This window comes from Salvia hispanica, chromosome 1, assembly GCF_023119035.1.
Source record: "Salvia hispanica cultivar TCC Black 2014 chromosome 1, UniMelb_Shisp_WGS_1.0, whole genome shotgun sequence".
Classification (NCBI taxonomy): domain Eukaryota; kingdom Viridiplantae; phylum Streptophyta; class Magnoliopsida; order Lamiales; family Lamiaceae; genus Salvia; species Salvia hispanica.
The window spans coordinates 50,584,757-50,608,599 of NC_062965.1; the positions used below are offsets into that span (position 1 = coordinate 50,584,757).

Sequence of the window (23,843 nt, forward strand, 5' to 3'; positions counted from 1 at the left end):
CCCAGATAATTGCAACTACATATATTTGGGTTTTGACTATATAAAATTGTGACATATACATAACTCAATCTTAATGCATAACACAAATAATATATGGATGTCAGTTTTATATTACATGGAAGTCATTTTTGGTTCTTTTTAGAAAACACGACCTAAAACAATTAAAATCTGACCTATGTATTACTCCCTCTGGCCCGTAAAAATAGAGTACTAATTATAGACTTAAAATCATTCTCCCAAGTCCCACCCCAAATAGCTAAACTAAACCTAAACCTATTCAAGATAGCAAATCGATATACAACCAATTTACCAAGATCATATTTTTAGTTTTTGTTTTTCTATTTTGAGCCAATATCAATAATCAAGCAAGACTGAACGAATTGCTATATTAGCTTATCAATTAATCTATATCCATATGGTAAATTACATAAATGATTATTTTAGATCCAAATCTAATAAGTGATTATATGGTATAGTATGCAACCGGCTTACAAGAATAAAACAAGTTAAAAAAGGACTTAAAAATAACAAAATTAAAACAGAGTAAAAATGATCATAAGATCTTTGAAGAAGGCAGCAAAAACAGAAAAAGTAACTCACAAACAATGTAAATAAACTGTAATCTATTTTATGTCAACACGAACACGAATACGATCATGAGAAACACGACACTTTGGGAGTTGGGAACAACACTCTACCAATCTTTTTACCTAATCGACTACCCTTCCTTTTTGAAACTTTTTCCACCTACATTCCATCGAAACATGAGATATGCATCCTAAGGCAAAGAAGCCCTACTCCTCTAACTCTCTCTATACTCATCTACAACAACAGGAACCACGTCGTATTCTATGTACTATTAACACAGACGTATCTCGTTCCACGTGGCCCTTACCATGGGCCAGTGTGCGTCCTTCTCAAGCACTGTCTTTCGCCCCGCTCTGCTGTTTCACTATCTCGAGTGCCTGGCAGCATCAAACAGAAAGATTATGAGAGGGTGCTAGTTTCGAAAATAGTTACATAACTTATTGAAATTTCGCTTTATTTATTAACTTATAGTGTCTCCGAGGGAGAGAGATAAATAGAAAAGATACATCATGTATTTACTTTCTCAGAAAGGGAACTATACCCTTTCACAAAGTAATCCATTCCAAAGAGAAAAGGTATATAAAAAAGTAAAATATACCCAAAATACTTGTAATTTCGGATTTGGATGTGTGATTCAATATTATTACTATAGTGGAAAAATAATAATATTCCAATTGGGCTTATATTAAATAGTGGGTTCAAATTAATTAGTAGTAAGTCTGATGGGCAAGGCCTGTATCCAAACCTCCATGGACCCCTGACTGAGAAGAAGATTTAAATCTTAATTTATAATATCTTCTCTTAATTACTAAAAGATATTATATGATTTAAATATCCAGTCAATTAACAGAATTTAATTAAAAGACTTTCTGTCTTAAGCTATGGATAATATCTAAGAGAGGGATGGGAAGAAGTAGGAGAGAAAGGGGAAAAGTTAGTGAAAGAAGTGTTAGTGAATTTGTTTAAAGCTTTTCATATTTAGGCTTGGTCTAATTTTGGAGGACGGCCAAAAATAGAAAAACTTATATTTGAATATTTTCAATTTTCCAATGTACTATTATTAATATTGCCATATTTTTAAATTTCCAATGTATTATCCAAATTTCCTAAATCTCATTTATCTGTATTTTGTTAAATCCTAATTTTTTGCCCAGAAACAAGGTTCCGAACACTATTGGATTTTCGAGGGCTATTGTCGTGCAATTTTAATGAAACCAATATTTATTACGTACAAGAAAAGAGGACCGCTCATCCTCAGACATTGTCTGTCAAGAGAATTCCAAGGGTTCTTTTGCCTTGGCATTGAGAATTTGCACTTCTTTCTCTCTCAAAATCCTCCTGTTTCTCTCTTTGAATCTTGTGATTATGATAATTAATAGAAGTCTATACAGTACTGTATATGTAGTTAAGATGACTAGTATTTGTAATTATTCCGCATAGTGGTACGGTATCACCTTAAGAGGTTGTGTCATTTTAATGTACCCTATATATATATTGAATTCTTAAATATTTAGAGTATTTAAAGACTTAAAACTGTTAAAAAAATAAAATATCTTTGAATCGTATTAAAAATTTTGAGTTCTCAGCTCCTGCACAAATTATCTCAACACATTGCATCAAAAATATCAACACAAGGACATAATTATTAGTTAGCATTTTATCATGGCCCAATATTTGATTACTCAATGCTACTACTCCCTCCATTTCTTCATAGTAGCGGAATTTTTCAGCACGGAGTTTTAGAAATGAATGTTGTGTGTGTTAAATAAATAGATAAAAAAGTAAGAGACAGAAAAAGGTAGAGAGAATAAAGTATAAAGTGAATAAAATATAAAGTGAATAAAGTAGATATAAGAGAGAGTAAAGTAAGAAAGAAAAAAAAGTTATCATATATAGAAATGACTCAATTATAAAGAAACTTTCCGAAATTGAAAAATGACTCAACTATAAAAAACGGAAGGGAGTATAAAATATGAAAGTATACTAAACCCTTCTTCCATCTTCCCAATAAAAAGTGACATTTCTAGTCCCTCTTTTAATTTCCCTAGTCCCTAGTCCCTACGCCTTAACTTCCCTATAGTCCCGATAAAGAAACTGTTGAGACAATACTTCCCTCTTTTAAATTCCCCTAAGAGCATTCACTATGGAAGAGCCCTCTCATTCCACATTAGCATTTGGCTAAAAGGCCTATCTTCTCATAAGAGTATCCACAATGGCGGCTGGCCGATTCGCGACGCTAGCCGGTCGACTAGCCGAACCATTGCGACCGGCTAGCTGAATATCGGCGAAAAAATCGGCTAGGGCTAGCCGATTTCATGGCGCTGGCCGATGCGCTGGCCGCCATTGTGGCGTGCCGATCGGCCAGCGCCAATTTTCGTTTTTTTTTTTTTTTTTAATTTTGAAAACCTATATAAACGCGATTTTAATTTCATTTTCATTTGCACCACTTGTTTTAACGAGTTTTCTTTCTCTCTAAATTTCTGTACAAAAGCAACATCGAGCAATGGATTACAACAACGAGTCCAATCCAGCGACGAGCGGATCTCAAACACCCACGGTACAAAAGCACTTGATTACTTCTTCATGTGGAAGCTCTTTCGTGCTATCACATGGATCCGTTTTTGCTATTTGCACAGCAAGAAATTCACTTTTTTGATTGCTGAAACTCACACATGTACCAGGATCGAATGCGCGTAGTGATCATTTCGATCATCTTAAATATATCACTATCTTCATCATCTTTACTCCCAACTAAACCCTTCGGTCTCATCTCATTCTCTTTCCATTTATCTTCAACAATGTTTTCTTCTCCCACAACATCATGAGTACAAGTCACAACTTTATGTATCAAACCGTACTCATCAGCATTTTGCAGATTCATTTGCCACTCCTTTTTCCTTGAGCTCGGGACAGAAGCTTGTGGAAGATGATTAGAGGCCAACAATGGAGCTGTCTCTGGTAGCGGTTGCAAGGGCTGGGAAGGTCTCGGTATGGAGTAGGGCAGCAGCTCCGAGGGCTGGACTCGCCTGCTGCGGCTGGCGATTGGTGGTGGTTTAGAACACGAAGGATGGCGCACGGTCCCTGGTGTACACAAGCCTGAGTAAGGGCTCACCCCAGACTCAAACCGGAATTCGATTTCTTTAAACTGGTCTAGTAGGGTCAACCCCTTTCTAGACAAACAGATAGGCAATGTTCAAAATAAAACATGGCAAGATAGAACATACTGAGAATTTAAATACTTCAAAGATATTTTCTTTATTTAAAAGAATGTCTACCTCATTCGCTTAAATTTCCTAACTTGAAATTTCTTTCTCCAACCTCTACTTGCTCTAGAGATGGCCTTTTCGCAAACAATATAATATGCTAAATTAGCCTCTAAAATCAAGTACTCCATCAATTAAAAAAATTAAATTATTCGGAAAGGAAAATTAGACTGTTGTGGTTTTTAGAACGTCGTCTTAAACTCCTTTTCAAATTTGGCGGCCACCCAAGGCATCGCTGGCTATGCCGGCCAACCATTCGCGCCCTCCTTCCGTACGTAACACCTTCAACCCTTATTTTAGTCCAACAAATTAAATTCTGACAGCCCACATATTTTAATTAAAAGGCACCTTATGTCACCAATTTAATTTTGAGAGCCCAACAACAAAATAAGGGAGAGGCACAAATTAAATAATAAAACTCCCCTCCTCCACCATCGGTCCATCCGCCCTTCTCTCCCTCATTTCTTCTCCTTCACCAAATCCTCAAATTGAGAACAGCCTAGAGGTGCCTACGATTCAGGAACCGGCGGTTACGGTTTTGGAAATTGTTGAACCGGAATCGAATCGGAGGGTGTTTCGCAGTTATGGCTCTGGTTCCAAAACCGCCGGTTTCGGTTTCGGTTCCGAACTGGCGGTTTTTCGGCAGGTTTTCACTGTTCCGAACCGGCGGTTTTTTTTGCGGTTCCGGCTTGATTTCACTGTTTTTCGCCGGTTTTTCGTGGTTCCGGTTTGGAATTGCCCGGAACCGGCGGTTCCTGCACGGTCTCGGTTCGACAATTTTTTAACCTGAATCGAACCACGGTTCAAAAATCAACGGTTTCGGTTCGGGAAAATTCTCACGATTTCGGTTCGAAACCATAACCGGCGGTTACGGTTTTGGCTTTAACCGCCGGTTCTGTAAACCTTGGGCAGGTCTAGAACAGCCCCAAATTCTCGTCGCCTCCTCCCTCACGCCGGCGATCGCTGTTCCCGTCACCTCGGTGATTCGCCATGGGAGGGTACCAGAGAGTCTCCTCTCCCCCAATTCGTTTCCAACATTGGAGATCCCCAAATCGTAAACCCTTCACTTCCGTCATCTCTTCCGGTCTCACCACCACGCGATTCTGGCGAATAGAGTCACGGCTCTCGCTCTTCCCTATCCTCCCCAATTTGAAGAAACCGAGGTTCCAGTCACCTACTTCTCCTCCTCACCTCCCTAAACAACCCCGCACAGCCCCGATTAACCCCGAAGATAAGTTCTCATTACCAAGTTATATTCTTTTTCGCGTTTCGATTTAGTTAGAATTCGTGACTGTTCGATCGATTGTGTTCGTTTTCTGTTGATTGATCGATGTTACATGTTAATTGAGTTCATTCGAGTTACTTGTGTGGGAGTTGATGTATGATGAACAAGATGGTAAAAGTTCATGATTCGGAGATGGGAAGGAAATATACCTCGCGATGTAAACTTGGTTGTGGAGTTTGTAAGGCCGAAAGGAATGGACCCCTTGGCTTGGCACATTGTTTCTGTCAAGAGGCATTCGTGTATATTGTAGTATTGGAAAGGATTGTGGAGATTGAAACATAAATCTTGAAATGAATTACCTACTTTGGAGTTGAATTGAGGATTAGGCAGCCCCTTGAATCCCTCTATATCTATTTCGTGACTTGCAGTGATAGGAAAAAGAATGTAAACCAACAGCTCTTCTCCTCACTTTACTCTCTCAGCTCTCTCTCAATCAATTTGCTTGGAAGTGCAGATGTGAAAGTGAGAATGGGGAGTAACTACCGTGATATTTGAGGGTGTAGGATCATGTGGGTTAATTGAGATTAATTCTCAATTAATTGGTGATTTAAGGATAATTAGTGTCTGCACTTAATCTATGATTAATACTCATGATTAGGATTTATTTTTGGTGGTTTAATTGGTAATTAGTGGCTGAGTTAATTGTGATAAATCCTCATAATTAGGATTTATTTCGTTGTTTAATTCCTCGCAGGTAACGACTACGGAGTGGGATGGATGCTGGAAGCTGGAAGCCGGAGCAGATTTTAGGTTGGAACTACCTTGAAGAAGAAAAAAAGTGGGCTCAAAGATCTCCCACAATTTTATTTAATTTGATTGGACTCATTTAGATAGGAGTCCAACTTGTATATTTTATTTATTTGATTTTGGACCTCCATTTTTTCCATGGCCCAAAGCCTTTTGTAAAATAAACATTCAACTTTACTTAATTTAGAAGCTTAAATATTTACTTCAAATTTTGCATTTCTTTTATTTAATTAAAGTTCACGGAAAACTTTAATTAATTTCGTCATGTCGTTTCCAATAAAGATTAACATCATCTCGTTCTCCATTGATGGAGAGATAAAATAATATAACCACCATATTTATCTTCTTTTCATAAAAATTATTTTATAAGGGAAAAGGTATTTGAGAAATTACACTTTATGTTTTTTTAATGCTTTTGTACTATTATTTTATTTTTTTAAATGATATACCTTTCTATATGCCTTTTATCCTTGGAGTTGATTAATTTTTAGAAAGGTATATTGGCACTTTTTGAGAAGGTATAAACATGATATACCAATTTTCATTTACCTTCTCCCCTTGGAGTTGCTCTCACACGAGAACTCAAAATAACAGCAAATCTCTAAACATTGTTGCAAAGGAATAGATAAGTAGATACTCCATGAGTTAAGTCAAATCATTCAACAGAATCATATCTTCAAACTTGATTTTCCAGGCACACCACTCAAAATCTTGCCACCAAATACTTAAAGTTGATCAAAACAGGAATTCAGCCACATATTCTGAAACACTTGCATTTGACTATGCACATTCAAAGCTGTACTACTCCGAAATACAACGAGGAAGGTACGATTACACATCTTCTACTGGAAATTAAATAAGCTAATAAGTCCGATTTATCTCGAAATAAGGGAACGAAATTCCGGAGCGCCACAACTACTTCGTGTGAACTTTCCAAAGTTCCTCTGACACTGAAAAAAATAAAGAAACGGACAAAATTAAGAGTCAGTATATTGTATGTAAATAACAAAAATAAATATAGAAGAATACATTGAAATACAATTACTCACCATCTTTGTAATCTTTCTCCAATGCTATTTCTGTTACATCTTCTTAATCTCGAAGAATGATGTCACTTGAACACAAATTACTGAAATTATAGTCAAGCTCGATTTGTTTTACATAGAATCAAGAAAAATTAGATAAATTATACCTGAGGAATATCAATGCGGCGAACGTGGGCAATCTTGTGCCAATCCTCTCCACTTCCTCTCTGACATCGCCGTTCCAGTTGTGGGCATCCACTGACTTCTAGCACTTTCAGATTTGGCAGATCAGGAATGGTTACGACCTTCGGGCAGCTTGTAACACGGAGCATAGAGAGAGATGGTAACTGATCTAGGAGTGATTCCAGCTCTGGAAGATCGTTCACGTCTAGGTTAGTGAGGTGCTGAAAGACTTGAGGCAAGTGCGTCATCTTGTGTAGAGTATATAACGAGAGGCCTTTAAGATTATGCAGATGTTTAATATCCTTGGGCAGCTCTAGTAATTCTAGGCAATTCGATATGACGAGGTCCTCCAAAGCAGTAAGGTGCCGCAACATCCCTTCTGGTAAACATCTCATTGTCCAACAACTCCGTAGCCATAAACGTGTAAGCTCTTTTAAGGCTTTCAGACCTTCTCTTGTGAAAGAGATCTCTTTTGCATTCTGAATTGTCAACGACCGCAACTTACTAAACTTTTTCAGCGCTTCTATTGGGAAACATGTCAGGTTCTCTTCAACTTCGATTAACAGATTAATAGGAATGTCGTGCTCAGATAACAAAGCCAAATCTGAGCTTCTACATGCTAGTCGTGTCAACTTTCCGAAGGACGAGAGTGATGGCAATACAAATGAAGAGCAACTCTCAATCGAAAGAGTTTCGAGATTTGGGAATGCTTCTTTACTACTCTCTTGCTTCTTTGAGAGTCCCTTCAGATTTGGAAGATTATTTAAAAGCAGTTTTTTCAAAGCCACGAACAGTATCTTTACTGGGTCACCACTCCCAACTTCTTCTTCTTCTTCAATAATATACTCCACCCCCATATTTATTAAATGCAACTTCTCAAGATAAGGTAACTCTCCCAATTTCGGAAAACGCCTAATATTTTTGCAATCAGTTATATAAATCTCAACTATTTTTCTCTACGATGAACTTTCCATCCAACGTGGAAGATATCTACCACTGAAGCCTATTATATAAAGAGATTCAAGATTGGGGTGAGGTTCTAGTGATTCCAACACCATTTCGTCAACTTCATCCTCTAACTTGTATAAATCATTTCTTTCCCACGACAAACACAACTCTTGAAGATTGTTTTTCTCTACAATCTTTGCTTTCTTAGCATCCATATGGTCTTTTACTCTCTCCAGATGCCTAATCTCAAGCTTTCCACCGAGGTTCAAGCATTTCAGTTCCCCAAGTTGATTATCTCTCTTGAGACCCACAACAAACAAACTCAATGTTTTTAGGCCATTTAACACTCTCATGTTAGATGGCATCTCACACAACGAGATGCAGCCATACAAACCTAGATGTTGGAGATTACGTAGAGATGTGAACTTCTTAGGTAAAGCCAAAAGTCTATCACAGAAATTCAAGTCGAGGATTTTCAAATTCCAAAGAGTACATAACGAGTTAGGGAGAGTGAGAATTTTTGAAGAGGCCAAATTCAAGAATCGCAAATGTCTAAGATTGCCGATGGAAGGAGACAAATCTTTTACTGTGCTACAAGGGGCATTTAATACTCTTAAACTTGTGAACTCCAAGATGGAAGTAATGTTCATATCTTGCTGAAAAGATTTAGGAAACACGAGTTTTGTGTAGCAAATTTACCTCGCGGATAGTTGATGCACTTGCTAGATTTCTTTCACTTTGTACTCCGGGAACTTTGTTCTCCATAATTGACTCTGCCAGATCATGAACGAGATCATGCATGCTGATATTTTCATACTCATCTACTTGCAGAAGAGATCTGAGTAGTAGCTCATTACATATTTGATTTCCAACCTCTTCCACTCGAAGAGTCCCCTTTGATGAAATGTAGCCATGAGCCATCCATAGACGGATCAATCCTCCCTTTTCAATGTACTGGTCCTTACCAAAGGCTGCAAAATAAGCAAAGCATTGTCTGAGCTCCAAGGGAAGATGATGATAACTCAACCTCAAAGCTGGAACTATCAAACTCTCTTCTACCGACAACTTCCATATCTCACTGTCCCTCACATGTATCCATTCCTCTTCTCTTCTTTTAAACCGTAGGATTCCTCCAAGCGTTGTAGCGGCGAGGGGCATTCCAGCACATTTCTTCATGATCTGTTTCCCAATTATTTCCAGCTGCAAAGACATCTCTTCATCTGCTTTGAAGGCGCACTGCCGCATCAGTGCCCAACAATGCTCATCCGACAACCCCTCCAGGCAATGACATGGAAGTGTTCTCATGATATCAGCAACTTTCTTCTGGCGGGTGGTAACGACAACGGATGAACCAGTTGAGCCACATGATAGAACATCTCTCAGCTCAAACCATTTATTCTGGTGGTTGTTCCAAACATCATCCATCACAATCAAATATCTTTTTTTGCTCAACAATTCCCAAAGATGACGCTCTGTAGCATCCAAGGACTGCAGATCCGAAGCTTTTCCACTCCCTCCAGTGGCAGATTCAATCATGGCCTTCACCAAAGTCTTCATCTCAAAATTATCTGAGACACAAACCCAAATCCTTATATCAAAGTGCTCTTCCACCTGTGGATCATTGTAGACTAGTCTAGCGAGAGTGGTCTTCCCAAGGCCGCCAACACCTGCGATTGGCAGCACCGACATCTCCTGTCTCTCCTTCACATCGTTCACCAAGATCTTCACAATCTTGTTTTTATCTTCTTCCCTACCATGAATCTTATCAGACTGGTTCAACAGGGAAGCCGTCTCGCGTGAGGCAAGAAAAACTTCTCTTGGCCTATCAACAGGCATCTCGCGCAGATGAAACTTAACACGCTCTGCAACAACTGCCTCCACTTTCTCGTTGACCTGCTTCATCCTCCTTGCGATGTTGTGGCGATACAATAATTTCTTGAGGCTGTAGCGGCTTAGTTTGGAATGATAGTGGTTGAGTTTGGAGACATGAGTGCTGCACTCATCCAAAATGTCATCAATCTCATAAGCAAGAGCGGTGAGCTTCTGCAGCCAGTCTCGAATTGGCTTGCTCTCGATTTGCTTGTCTTCAGCATCCTCCAACACAGCTTGGATGATGATTAGAGTGCTGCACAGCTTCTTCATCTCATCGTCGACACCCAAGATTAGTCCAATCTCCTCCTTGATAAGGGAGCTCAGATTGTCAAGAAGTAGTTGAAGAAATGCCTCTGCCATACAATTAGTGGTTCTTTCTCAGCTAGCCAAATGAGATATGAGAAGGCTGAATGTGAGAGGAAGGTATGTAATGAAGGTGCTGGCAGCGGAAGCGGGCGAGAATAAATCAATCACATAATAATCAGATCTATTTAGCAGATTATTTAGACAAAAGCTATTCGCGTAATTATCACATGTACCATGCTCATAACTTGAATCAATCATGCTTTAAGAATATTGAAACCTAAAACATGCTTTTCTACGGAGCAGAAAAATACCTAATTAATTCTCCAAAGAATTGAAGATGGCTAGCTTCTTCTCCACGTGATGCTTTGAGTACTAAACCACAAATCTTCTCTCTGGTTCACGAACTGTATCCCAATATCAGTGTGGGCTGATCTTACTAGAATACTAGGACTTAAATAAAGAAGACAGAAGAAATCCTTTTTGGAATAGGAGAGGAATTCGAAAATCTCCTCAGCTGGGGGGGAATTTTCGAAAAAAATACAATGATGAGAAAAATGTGTTTTCTGCCTCCTTTATTCTCCTATTTATATTAAGATCCTTTTGGGCCCAGACAGGGATCTATGGAAGGTTTTGGATATGGGCTCATCCAATTTACTTTTTACTAATTAAATTGAACCCACAATTTAATATAAGTTATAATTGGAATATTACGAGCAGCCACTACAGAAGTAATATTGAACTCTCCCCATCCAAATCCGAAATTATAAGTAATCCGGGTTTTCGTTTAACTTTCATTTCCCGTGCTTAAGATTAAAATGTCTATTAATTAATTAATATCTTCTATTGACTTAATTAATTAACTTCTTATTAATTCCAAGAGTGGACTTAGCATGAAACGCTTATTTATTATTCATAGAGTAATCACACTCCAACTAGCTAGGTTCCGAATAATAAAACCTCGTTTCGCGCTCCTCTTGAGGACATTATCAAGCGAGACTCAGCTCGCGCACGATTCAATATAATAGCAATCCTAGCACCGCTAGATATCGATCACCACTACCAAATATATCAGGATCATTGGGTTACGAAAAACCCGCACCATTTGATAAGTCAAAGTAGTGCATAATCAATACCGTATGCTCAATGCTAACCTACATTGATTAAGAAATAAATATTTATCAAGACCTCGCCTTTCAGTAGATAGCCTAAGGCAAGTTTTGCTGTTAGATCCGTTCAGTGCTATACCACACCAATGTCATCTTATTTCAGTAAGGCTTAGAAATTGCAACCTTTCTCGATGGGTAGTCAAATTCCATCTAGGTTGTGAAATTCATCTTTTTCTTTGTTTAGAACTGACCGTATTACCTTAAAGTGGACGACGCCCACAACCGGTCTACTAAAACAAAGACATAGACTTTGTTAAGTTAACTTATACACTTAAACATGCATTAACATCCATTAAATGTAAAACATAACAACATTATGACAAAAATAATTTGTTTTATTTATTGGAAAATAAAATAAGAGTTTTACAGTATTCAATCACTCGAAACGTGATTTCTAGTATACAAACTCTAACATGTAATCGGTCAAATTCTTTTAATTTATCGTATTATATTTGCGATTATTGTAATGATAGCAGCGGAATAATTGTTGTATGCATTTGTCCATATGCTTATAAAGATTGAAACTTTTATTGGTTAATTTTGTCCACTAAACATTTCGATTTTGTTATTGATTGAAACGTTTCTTGGTTGTTACACTATAAAGAATTGGTATTGTATTTCTCTTTATATTATTTGCCAATTTTAAAGTTCGTTGGAAAAATCCAATTTTTTGAAAGTATGGTGATATTAGATGTCAATACCCCTTTTAAAAAAATCATAAATTTGAAAAATATAATCATGGGTTTTGAATGGGAGTGGTCGAGTTTGGAGACATGAGTGTTGCACTCATCCAATACGTCATCAATCACATATGCAATATCGTTGAGCTTATGCAACCAATTTCGAATTGGCTTTCTCTGGATTTGCTTGTCTTCGGCATCCTCCAACACAGCTTGGATGGTGGTGAGAGTGCTGTAGAGCTTCTTCATCACCTCGTTGACGCCCAAGATCAGTCCGATCTCCCGGTTGATAAGAGAGATCAGTTTGTCAAGAACAAGTTGAAGAAATGCCTCTGCCATTAATATTCTTTTTCTGATTGGCGAAGCAGATATGAGAAGTATGAATGTCAAAGGATGATGGTATATTGGTATGTTACATGGTGTTTGGTTTCCAAAATAAAATAATACAAAGATACTCCCTCCGTCCGCCATTAGGAGTCTCATTCATGGATGGCACGGGTTTTAAGAAATGTTAAGAAAAGTGCGTGGAAAAAAGTTAGTGGAATAGGGATCCCATTTGTATATATTAATTTTAAATGAAATGTGAGCGGAATGAGTTAGTGGAAGGTGAGACCCTATTTGGTAAAAGTGAACCGGGACACTTATTCGCGGACGGACTAAAATGGAAAAACGGGTCTCTTATTCGCGGATAGAGGGAGTATAATCTAGGATTGAGTCGTGAGATTATTTTAGTCATAAGGGGTTAGCTATGACTAATAATCCCATTATTATCTATCCAGGATTGAATTGTGGGATTAAATCTCATGAATCAAACGCGCTTCAAATTTAATCTCGGATACAATCATGGAAACTAAACAACCCCTTATGCAAGAGTAGAATAATGTGCCACCTTTCATTGTCTTTTGTTCAATAATTCAAATGTTAGGAATGGAATAATTAGATGTGTATTAGACGGTTTGTCTATATGTTAATCAAGATTAAATTGTTTATTGGTGTGATGATAGGATCCACTTCACCCAATTAATACTTTTTCATCCCACTCACTAAGACACCTTTTCTTTGTCTATTTGTTCCTTAGATTTAAATTTAATGAATAAAATATTATGATTGTAAATTTACATCACACTGTATTCGAATATTCAGGAGCACACGTAGATGCTAATTTTTCGTCTCACGCCGATGACTGACTGCCGTCCCCACGGTAAAGTGAATACGTCCGAGCAACCAAGAAGGTAAAGCACTGAGATATCGCTACGACTCTACCAGACCTTGGAGGGCCGGACATGGAGGAACGATGGAAACTGTGGGACACGATAAGGGCTTGCAACTTGAAGTGGCAATAGGGAAGGCAATCAGAGTGGTTATAACACGAGTGGAATGCAACGAGGAAAATTCGCAAGGCTAGCCATGGACATTGATCTCACGCACTTGCTCGTGTCGAAATTTATGATGGATGAGATGGAGAGGAATTTAAGGTGGAATATGAAAATTTGAGCGACCATAGTTTTTGTTGCGGCATGTATGGTCACCTTCATGCAAACTGTGCTCATAAGCCAGCAGACAAGGAGGATGTGTGTCAAAAAATGCTAATGCGTATGGGCTATGGATGATAGTTGAAAAAATGAAGGCAGGGGCGACGTATGAGGGAAAAGGAAAGGAAACAACATAACACTAACAACATAATAGGATCATTCTTCGCTGCCCCTGACAATTCAATGTTTACACCGTTAATGGCCATGATTCAGGTCGAGAAATGTATGACTCGATTGAATTTCAAATGTTGGCAACAAGATATGTAATTCTACTGAACTCAAACCTTAAGATGGGAAAGAAATAGATAAGTAGAAAAGAAGTCTAATTGATACTACAAGTTAACTCAGCAGAATAACAGCTAATCTCTAAACATTGTAGCAAAGAAATACAGTATATAAGTAGATACGAGTCAAGTCAAATCAATCAACACACCCTCCCTTAAACTGATATGACAATAGCAGTTTAGAAAATAAAACCATCTCTTCAAACTTGATTCTCCAAGTAAAATCATCCAACTACAAGCACACAATCAAAATCTTTCCACCAAATAGTTGAGCAAAACAGAAATTCAGCCCCATATTCTAAGACACTTGCATTTGACTATGCACACTCAAAGATGTACTACTTTGCCCCCTGCCACATTGCCAACTTTTCAATGTTCCTCCAACACTATGAAACATAAAGAAATAAACAAGATTAAGAGTTAGTATATTGTATGTATATAACAAATAAAGAAGAATACACTGAAATACAATTACTCACCATCTTAGTATTCTTTCTCCAATGTTGTTTCTGGTACATCTTCTAAATCTTGAAGAATGATGTCGCTTGAACACAAATTACTAGAGTTATAGTTGAGCTCGATTTGTTTTACATATAATCAAGAAAAAAAAGATAAATTATACCTAAGAAATATTAATGCGGCGAACGTGGGCAATCTTGTGCCAGATGAACTTATTATTAATAAAATAAAGAGGCACTCTCCTGTGCATGCGAGCACGGTGAGCGCAAATGAAGGAGACGGCGGCAAAAACATACTAAACACTTATCATAAGATATTGAAGAAGGCAGCAAAAACAGGAAACAGAAACTCATAAACAATGTAAATATATAAATAAACTGTAACCTATTCTATGCCTACATGAACACGAGTACGAACATGAGAAACACGACACTTTGGGAGTTTGGAACAACACCCTACCTGTCTTTGTACCTAACCAACTAACCTTCATTTTGAAAACTTTTTCCACCTACATTCCATCATAAACAATGGAACCTAAGAAGATGAAGAAGCGCTACTCCTCTAACTCTCTCTATACTCATCTACAACAACAGGAACTACGTCGTATTCTATGTACTATTTGCACAGACGTATCTCTTTCCACATGGTGCTTACCACGGCCCAGTCTGTGCCCTTCACAAGCATTGTCTCTTCGCCCCACTCTACTGTTTCACCATCTCCAGCGCCTGCCAGCATCAAACAGAAAGATTATGAGAAAATGCTTGTTTCGCATGGGGATCATCATCCCATCAGCAATGCTAAAAAGATACGACGGGAAAAGTAGTCTTAAGAAAATATCAAAGAATGAGTCTTGATGGAAAGGGGCAGCATCGTCTAATGAAAATTCAACTTTCGGAAATTGGGAAAATAAGATCAGTAGGGAGTGGAGAAAAATCCAGTTTCCAGTAATGGGAAAATGGGATTAGTAGGAAGTGAGAGTCACCATTGCCATATATCCAAAGCTGTATTCAACAAACCTGATCCTTCTGCATTTCCATTATCCCTGCTTGTTTCTTCTGCAATTGTTCGTTGGCCTCCTTTAGTTTAACTACTTCTGCTTCCAACTCCATGGTGTAAGCCTGCAAGAACCCAAAAGGAGAGCTGGTTAATAAAGTTCAACATCTAATTCCAACGGCCGACATGCTGAAATCTCAATTTGTGGATTTGATGCAGGTACATGTTCCTTAGAGCATAGACTAAATTAACTCGTATAAAATGAGATCTTTAAGCGTCTCATGAAGAGTAACTTTCAAGTATAGTATGTCTCCACCAAGTTTTGAGCAATCTTTTTTGTATCTTAGATATCTTACAAACCTTCAATTATTTTTAAGTACTTCCAACTGAAGAAGAAATGTTATAAGATTCTTCCCTAGTTTCTTGAATGACTAATTGGATTCTTAGATCGGGAGATATAAACTTTAATTTGGTTAAACTCTAACTCTGATTCGTGGAAGTCCAAGTCCTAAATCCTAACACTAATTTGGTTAAACTTTGAAGATCCATAACTTCTTCTTTCAAACTCCCTTCCCTTTGATTCAAACCGTGGTATTGAACCTTTTTATCTGGTTTCTGAAGCATCCACTCGAGCCCCCACCAAAGCTCGGGGATAGGCCTCTGTACGCAAGCCAAAACAGTCCCTAGTAATCGAATTTTTTAAATTGATCCTGGGAAGGATAATGTTTCCAACGACCCAACTTCATATGATCTCAGTGTTCCTCAATGGACATGGCTCGGGCCAACGACCCTTGAGAAATTCAAGGGATTGAATTTTAGACATTGGCAACAAAAATGTTCTACGAAGGGTGCGTCGCATTGGAGGAAGAGACGAACTTAATACCCATGTTGCCTTTGATGTGTGAAACCAAGGAGATTTCTTGTGCAAGAAATACAAGCACATATACCTCCAAGGATTTATGGTAGCCACTAGATGAGAAAAACCGTGCTGGTATGAAGAAGAAAGTTTTTGGCTAAATATTATTTTAGAATCAGAAAACTACTATCAGTTCAGTGATGTGGGTCATCACCAAAGAGGCCTCCTGATGGAGAGAGTTCGGGTGTCCGTTTATTTCCATCCAATGAAAATCAGCAACTACGTTTCTTAAGCAGTTTTCTTCTGAAGTTCCACGATGCAAACTAGACCAGTGCTCGTACCTAAGGTTGGCGATGAAAGATTATATCAACATCATAGTTAAGACAATGATAAAAACACATCAAAAAACTAGCTAAGATCTTCTAAAACACAAAACACTTATTGTACTTATGTAACTTATCAATCAAGAACTTAAACATCAAAAATAGTTGAATTATATTGGAGAAACAAAAATGCGGCGAACATGGGCAATCTTGTGCCAATCCTCTCCGCTTCCTCTCTGACATCGCCTTTCCAGTTGTGGGCAACCACTGACTGTTAGCTCTTTCAGATTTGGCAGAGCTGGAATCGTTACAACCTTTGGGCAGTCTGTAACTTTGAGTGTATTAAGAGACGGTAGCTGATCCGGGAGTGATTCCAGCTCAGGAAGATCCTCTAACACGAGCCAAGTGAGGTGCTGAAAGGCTTGAGGCAAGCACGTCATCTTAGGAAGTCCCTCTAACACAAGCCAATCAAGATTTTTGAGATGTTTAATATCCTCTGGCAGCTCTACTAATTCTGGGCACTCTGATAATCGCAGGGTCTGCAGAGCAGTAAGGTGCCACAACATCCCTTCTGGTAAACATCTCATTGTTCGACAACTGTCTAGACTTAAAAGTGTAAGCTGTTTTAAGGCTTGCAGACCTTCTCTTGTCACAGATATCTCGTTGGCAAACTTAATTCTTAATGACTGAAGCTTACTGAATTTCGCCAGTGTTTCTATTGGGAAACATGTTATGCTCTCCTCAATTTCCACGCAAAGACTCCTAGGAATGTCCTGCTCAGATAATAACGCCAAAGTTGAGTTACTGCATCTTAGATTCTCCAACTTTTGAAGGGATGGGAGTGGTGGGAGTATTAATGAAGAGCAACATTCAATCCATAGGATTTCAAGATTTGGGAATGCTACTTTACTCACTTGCTTCTTTGAGAGCCCCTTCAAATTCGGAAGATCAATTAAATGGAGTCTTTTCAGAGCCACAAACTGTATCTTTACTGGGATTCCATTCCCAACATCTTCTTCAATAATATACTCCACCCCCACATTCCTTAAGAACAGCCTCTCAAGATGACGTAACTCTCCCAATTGTGGAAAATGCCTACAATTTTCGCAATCACTTATATCAATCTTAACTATTTTTCCTAGAGTTGAATTTGACATCCAACTCGGAAGAAATCTACCACTGAAGCCATTTATAGAAAGAGATTCAATATTTGGACAAGGTTCAAGTGCTTCCAACACCTGTTCATCAACACCCTCCTCTAACTTAGATAGATCATTTCTTTCCCATGACAATCTCAATTCTCGAAGATTGTTTTTCTTTCCAATCTTTGCTTTCTTTGCATCCATATGGTCTTTTACTCTCTCCAAATGCCTAATCTCGAGCCTTCCACTAAGGTTCAAGAATTCCAGTTCCTCAAGTTGGTTATCTCTCTTGAGACCCACTACAAACAAACTCAATGTTTTTAAGCCATTTAGTTCTCTCATTTTAGATGGCATTTCAGACAACGACTCGCATTCCCACAAACATAGATGTTGAAGATTACGTAAGGAGGTTAGCTTCTTAGGTAAAACCACAAGTTTACGACAGTAATCCAACTTGAGGATTTGCAAGTTCCAAAGTTTACACAACGAGTTGGGGAGAGTGTGAATTTCGGAACTAGACAAATTCAAGTAACGCAAATGTTTAAGATTGCCGATGGAAGGAGGCAAATCATTAACTGATTTTGCATTTACTACTCTTAAACTTGTGAGCTCAATGATGGAGGTAATGGTCATATCTTGCTGAAAAGTTTTAGGAAACAGAGAAGTTTTTTGTAGCAAATTTACCTCGCGGATAGTTGATGCACTTGCAAGATTTCTTTCACTTCGTATTCCGGGAACTTTGTTCTCCATTATTGATTCTGCCATATCATGAACGAGATCATGCATACCGATCACTGTGTTGTTATCAATATCTGTTTGTAGAAGAGATCTAAGTAATAACTCATTACATATCTGATTTCCAACATCTTCAACTTGTTGAGACTCTTTCGATGAAATGTAGCCATGTGCTATCCATAGAAGGATCAATTCTTCCTTTTCAATGTAATGGTCCTTTGGAATGGCTGCCAAATAAGCAAAGCATTGCCTAAGCTCCAATGGAAGATGATGATAACTCAATCTCAATACTGGAATTATCAAACTCTCTTCTGCTGACAACTTCCATATCTCACTATCTCTCACATGTATCCATTCCTCTTCTATCCTTTTAAATCGTAGTATTCCTCCAAGCGTTGTTGCAGCCAGGGGCACTCCTGCACATTTCTTCACGATTTGTTTCCCAATAATTTCCAACTGGGGAGACACCTCTTCTCTTGGTACAAAAGCGCGCTGCTGTAGCAGTGCCCAACAATGCTCATCTGACAACCCCCTTGGGTGATGACATGGAAGTGTTCTCATTATATCAGCAACCTTCTTCTGACGCGTGGTGACGATAACAGATGAGCCGACTGACCCACATGATAGAATGTCTCTCAACTCAAACCATTTATTTTGGTGATCGTTCCAAACATCATCCATGACAATCAAATATCTTTTTTTGCTTAACAGTTCCCAGAGGTGACGCACTGCAGCATCCAAGTGCTGCAAATCCCAAGCTTTTCCACTCCCTGTCGCAGATTCAATCATGGCCTTCGCCAAAGTCTTAATCTCAAAATTATCAGATACACAAACCCAAATCCTTAGATCAAAGTGCTCTTCCACCTGTGGATCGTTGAAGACTAGCTGAGCAAGAGTTGTCTTTCCAAGGCCGCCAACGCCCACGATTGGCAGCACAGACATCTCCTGTTTCTCCTTCACATCATTCACCAACATCTTGACAATCATGTGTTTATCTTCTTCCCTGCCATAAATCTGATGAGAATGGTTCAACAGGGAAGCTGTCTCGCGCGAGGCAAGAGCAACTTCTCTTGGCCTATGGACAGGCATCTCGCGCAGATGAAAATTAGCGCGTTCCGTAGCAACATCGCCCGCAATCTTGTTAACCTGCTTCATCCTCCTTGCGATGTTGTGGCGATACATAATTTTCTTAAGGCTGTAGCGACTGTGTTTTGAATGAGAGTGGTTGAGTTTGGAGACATGAGTGTTGCAGTCATCCAATATGTCATCGATCTCATAAGCAAGAGCGGTGAGCTTCTGCAGCCATTGTCGAATAGCCTTGCTCTTGATTTGCTTGTCTTCAGCATCCTCTAACACAGCTTGGATGGTGGTGAGAGTACTCCGGAGCTTCTTCATCTCATAGTCGACGCCCAAGATGAGTCCGATCTCCTCCTTGAGAAGAGAGCTCAGATTATCAAGAAGGACTTGAAGAAATGCCTCCGCCATTATGGATCAACAACAATTAACGATTTAATCTGAATTAGAATGATGAATGTGAGAGGATGAATGTAACTGGTTTCAGTCCTTTACTTTTCAATCTGAATTTGCAAGTATTGATTGTCAAAGCCAAAAGTAGAATTAAATGTTTACTGGGACCACCTTGCTTTCCCTTCAAACTTTTTCCATAGCTTGCGCCCACCCTCTAAACATTTGGAATCACTCATTCGGCCCACGTTGCATTGCCTTTCTTCAATAATTTTTAAGTGGAGACCACTTAGCTGCCCAACTGTCCAAATAATTGATGCAATATATTTGACATTTACATTTACTAAATAAATTTCTATAGGGGTGTAATATTAGAAAAAACTCAAAATATGAACCTTTTAGTCACATTTCAGTGTTTTCCTACGAATATATGACTTTTTACAATATGAAACAAATCCAACTACATCTTGATGACTCGACTTTAAAGCAAGGTCCCTTCACCCTCCTTCGAAGCATAGAACAATTTACATGAACCATTCGTACTGAATAGGATCTTTCATCGCTAGCGCCAATACTTCAATGTTGACACCGATTACACCCTCAAGGGCTATGACTCAGGCGGAAAGACCCGAGATGGAATTTCAAACGTTGGAAACAAAAGATGTTCTATTCATGTGGTGAAATCTAGAAGATTTCTCGTGGAAGGAATATGTGTTGGAATGACTTAAAGATGGTTAGCACTAGCCAAAGGCTATAGCTAATGTTAACAATGAAAGATGATGACACACCAATCCATCACCGTAATAAAAATATTTGGAGCCTTCAATTCTAAATCCAATATTTGGTAGCACAAAAATATTTGGATTTGGAATTGAATTGCAATTCCACATCTTTCAATTCCACTATCACACACACACACATCATGCATTTCACAAAGTAGAATTCCATATGAAAAGTAGAAAACTGGAATTCCAAAGAGCCATAAAATAAGATAGCTTCTCTAAATATCCACAACACACACTTCATGCATTTCACACATGTCACGCACTTCACTCATTTCACACACTACATACATTTCACACACTTCACACACTACACACACTTTCACACATTTCACACACATCACACACTACACACATTTCATACACTACACGCATTTCACACGCATTACATATTATACACACTTTTCACACATTTCGCACACACTTCACACATTTCACACACTATGCACACTTTCACACACTACACACATTTCACGCACACTAAACACACTTCACATTCTATACACTAGACAATACCCACACTTTCACACATTCACTCACTACACACACTTTCACACACTATACACATTTCGCCAATGCTTCACATGTTACACCCACTACACACATTTCAAGCATCCGTTTTTTGGATTTATTTTCTTTTCAGTTTTTAGATTTGTTTTTCGATCCAAACCGTATTGAATCAAAAGACTAAAATTTGCAAAAAAGTTTAAATTGAACCAAACTGAAAAACTGAAATAAATTTGAAATTTCAGCTTTTGAATAGTGTGTGTGCAATGTGTGTTTTGTCTATAGTGTGTATTTTGTGTAAAATTTGTGTAGTGTGTAATGTGTGTGCATTTTTTGTATAGTGTGTTTAACGTGTTTATTTTGTGTATAGTGTGTGCAGTAGAGTGTGCAATGTGTGGAGTGTGTTTTTCGTATAGTGTGTGCAGTGTATGTACTTTGTGTAGTGTGTATAGTGTGTGTATTATGCGTATAGTGTGCAGCGTGTGCATTTTGTGTGTAATGTGTGTAGTGTGTGTACAGTATGTGTATTTTGTGTAGTGTGTGGAATATGTATATTTTGTGTATAGTGTGTGTGTTTTGTATTGTGTGTATTTTGTGTGTAATGCGTGAACTGTGTAGAGGGCGTAGTGTGTGAAGTGTGTGTATTTGTGTATAGTATACTATGTATTTTGTGTAAAGTGTGTGTGAGCGTATTTTGTGTATAGTGTGTGGACAAATTCTTCAAATTCGATTTCATATTAATTAAGTACTTCATTTTACAATATAGGATTTGAAATTGAATTAGAATTCCATCCAATTCAATTCCAATTCCAATTCCGTGTACCTCACGAAACCCATTTGTTTTTCTAGCTCTACAATCTACATCCATGTCTTGGGGCTCCGAGCAGATTTTTAATCATCTTCAAACATCAAACAATCATTGTCCAACACTAATATCAGATAATCTTCAAAAACTTCAAGAAAGCTAAAAGTGAAAACAGAAAAACTTATCACCAGTTTGTGCATTTAACACAAACCAAACAGATTCAGGATAGCAATTCAAAATACTACCAACTTACCAAGATTATAATATTAGTTTAGTTTTTTTTTTTCGATTTTGAGCCAAAATCAAATTGATCAACAAAGAAACTCATAATGGACTATTGAATTGAGTAAAAATTGTCCAACTTTTGCAATCATCCATTAATTACACACACATAGAGTGATAGAGAGATGTCACTGACCACAAATCAACTTCGGTGAGGTTAAAAAGGGGGCCAAGAGCTTTTTCCGCCGGCGATCAATCTACTGAGAAATCCATGTTGCTTCAATTCTTGAAAGTGGAATTCATTTATAGAGGGTTTTGGTGTTTATTCTTTTTCATAGTAATGGAATTTGTTGCTTTCAAGGAGCTCTAATTTAAATAGATAAGTAAATTACACAACTAAATTATATGTTGATGTAATTATGATATCTTAAGTATAATTTATTTAAGTTTGAATGTTTTTAGTATAATATCTTAAATGTATTTTAATTTTCAAGCTGTATAATTTTTTACTATTAATAATGTATATTTGCTATATAAATAAATTAATATAAAGTTATGTACGTTAGTTATTGTGTAATTTAAATAAAATATATAGGGGAGCACTAGGGTGCCCCCTTATTTAGAGTCACAACGTACATCCAATCTGGTGCTGCCATGTGGCACAAAACATGCAATATTTTATACACAAAAATGCAATCTATATGTATATGCATTTTCGCAGATTGCATTTTTGTTGTATGTAAATTGCATTTTATAGTGTTGAGTTTTGCATTTTCACATAATTGCATTTTTTATTGTTAAGTTTTGCATTTTCACATATAAAAATGCAATCCGTCTATATATAAAATGCAAATTAAACCGTCAATATCAAAAATGCAAAACTCAATGATAAAAAATGCAATCTGCATATAACAAAAATGCAATCTGCCGAAATTCATTTATAGCTTCTACAAAATGTATATTGCATTTTTCTGTATACAATATTGCATTTTTCGTGCCACATGGCAGCACGTGGTTGGATGTACGTTGTAACTTTAAAATTAGTTGTTATACTAGTACATCCCTATATAGATATGATCGAAAAAGTATAAAAAATAAGTAGGTGAAGAAAAATCTTTTGAATTTAAGTATACTTAGAGTAAAATAAATGTTTGTTGTGATATTTATATATGGCATTCGAGTATTCAGGAGTATACGTAAATGCTAATTTGTCGAAAAAATGAAGGCAGGGGCGACGTATGGAGGAAAAAGGAAAGGAAAATGTGGAGTCGTATAGAGGTTCTAGCTTCGCACCTTTGCAGGAGTATGACGAGACTCAGCTGGCACATGCATCAGAAATCATCAGTGAATCCCCTTGTTCAAGAGATTGGTCTAGCATTTTGAAAGTATTAAGCACACAAACAGGGCTACCTACCTACAGCATTGACACTCGAATCTAAATAGGACTTTGTTGATCACACTTTATCGAGCCCTTCCCTTTTCCATTATTCGTGCCATATCTGGTCTATGTTACAGCACCAACACTCGCCACACTAGCCAAAGGCAATAGCTGTGGTTGACAATGAACCATGATGACATATGAACATATCTAGTCATGATTTTTCGCCACTTCCATTTTCAGGTTATGGATCCGCCACTGATCTGTTGAATCTTCGATGATGGAGAGCAACAATAAT

The 23,843-nt window shown here is 37.8% G+C and overlaps 2 protein-coding genes, 1 long non-coding RNA gene and 1 pseudogene across 13 annotated transcripts; all 4 read right to left on the bottom strand.

The window, feature by feature from the left end:
• Positions 1-550: 550 nt before the first annotated feature.
• On the bottom strand, positions 551-5,589 carry LOC125200718. Of its 2 annotated transcripts, none has more exons than XR_007172748.1 (3): positions 5,440-5,589; positions 5,286-5,357; positions 551-965 (listed from the first exon to the last, which is right to left on the bottom strand). It is a non-coding gene; the product is annotated as an uncharacterized LOC125200718 (long non-coding RNA). The 2 variants fall into 2 exon arrangements; XR_007172749.1 differs by having other exon boundaries at positions 5,436-5,589.
• A 1,096-nt stretch (positions 5,590-6,685) lies between these two features.
• LOC125200717 lies at positions 6,686-8,703 on the bottom strand (annotated as a pseudogene).
• A 2-nt stretch (positions 8,704-8,705) lies between these two features.
• On the bottom strand, positions 8,706-10,271 carry LOC125199885 (putative disease resistance protein RGA3). Its single transcript, XM_048097746.1, has one exon. The coding sequence runs from the start codon at positions 10,269-10,271 to the stop codon at positions 8,706-8,708; it is 1,566 nt and encodes a 521-aa protein (XP_047953703.1).
• A 3,731-nt stretch (positions 10,272-14,002) lies between these two features.
• LOC125222471 (putative disease resistance protein RGA3) lies at positions 14,003-20,153 on the bottom strand. 10 transcript variants are annotated; one of them, XR_007176579.1, is made up of 6 exons: positions 18,337-19,942; positions 15,355-15,456; positions 14,993-15,063; positions 14,502-14,580; positions 14,359-14,423; positions 14,003-14,265 (listed from the first exon to the last, which is right to left on the bottom strand). XR_007176579.1 is itself a non-coding variant. In XM_048125385.1 (4 exons), exons 1-3 carry the CDS (start codon positions 19,870-19,872, stop codon positions 15,040-15,042), a joined length of 1,662 nt encoding a protein of 553 aa, XP_047981342.1. In that variant the 5' UTR covers positions 19,873-19,942; the 3' UTR covers positions 14,431-14,580; positions 14,993-15,039. The 10 variants fall into 10 exon arrangements, 4 of the variants coding, with proteins under 4 accessions (XP_047981342.1, XP_047981224.1, XP_047981104.1 ...); XR_007176587.1 differs by lacking the exon at positions 14,502-14,580; XM_048125385.1 differs by lacking the exons at positions 14,003-14,265; positions 14,359-14,423 and having other exon boundaries at positions 14,431-14,580.
• Positions 20,154-23,843: the final 3,690 nt, after the last annotated feature.

Excerpts from the sequence above, each read along its gene's own strand:
- LOC125199885 (XM_048097746.1), bottom strand. The coding sequence starts at position 10,271 with ATGGCAGAGGCATTTCTTCAACTACTTCTTGACAATCTGAGCTCCCTT.
- LOC125222471 (XM_048125147.1), bottom strand. The coding sequence starts at position 19,872 with ATGGCGGAGGCATTTCTTCAAGTCCTTCTTGATAATCTGAGCTCTCTT.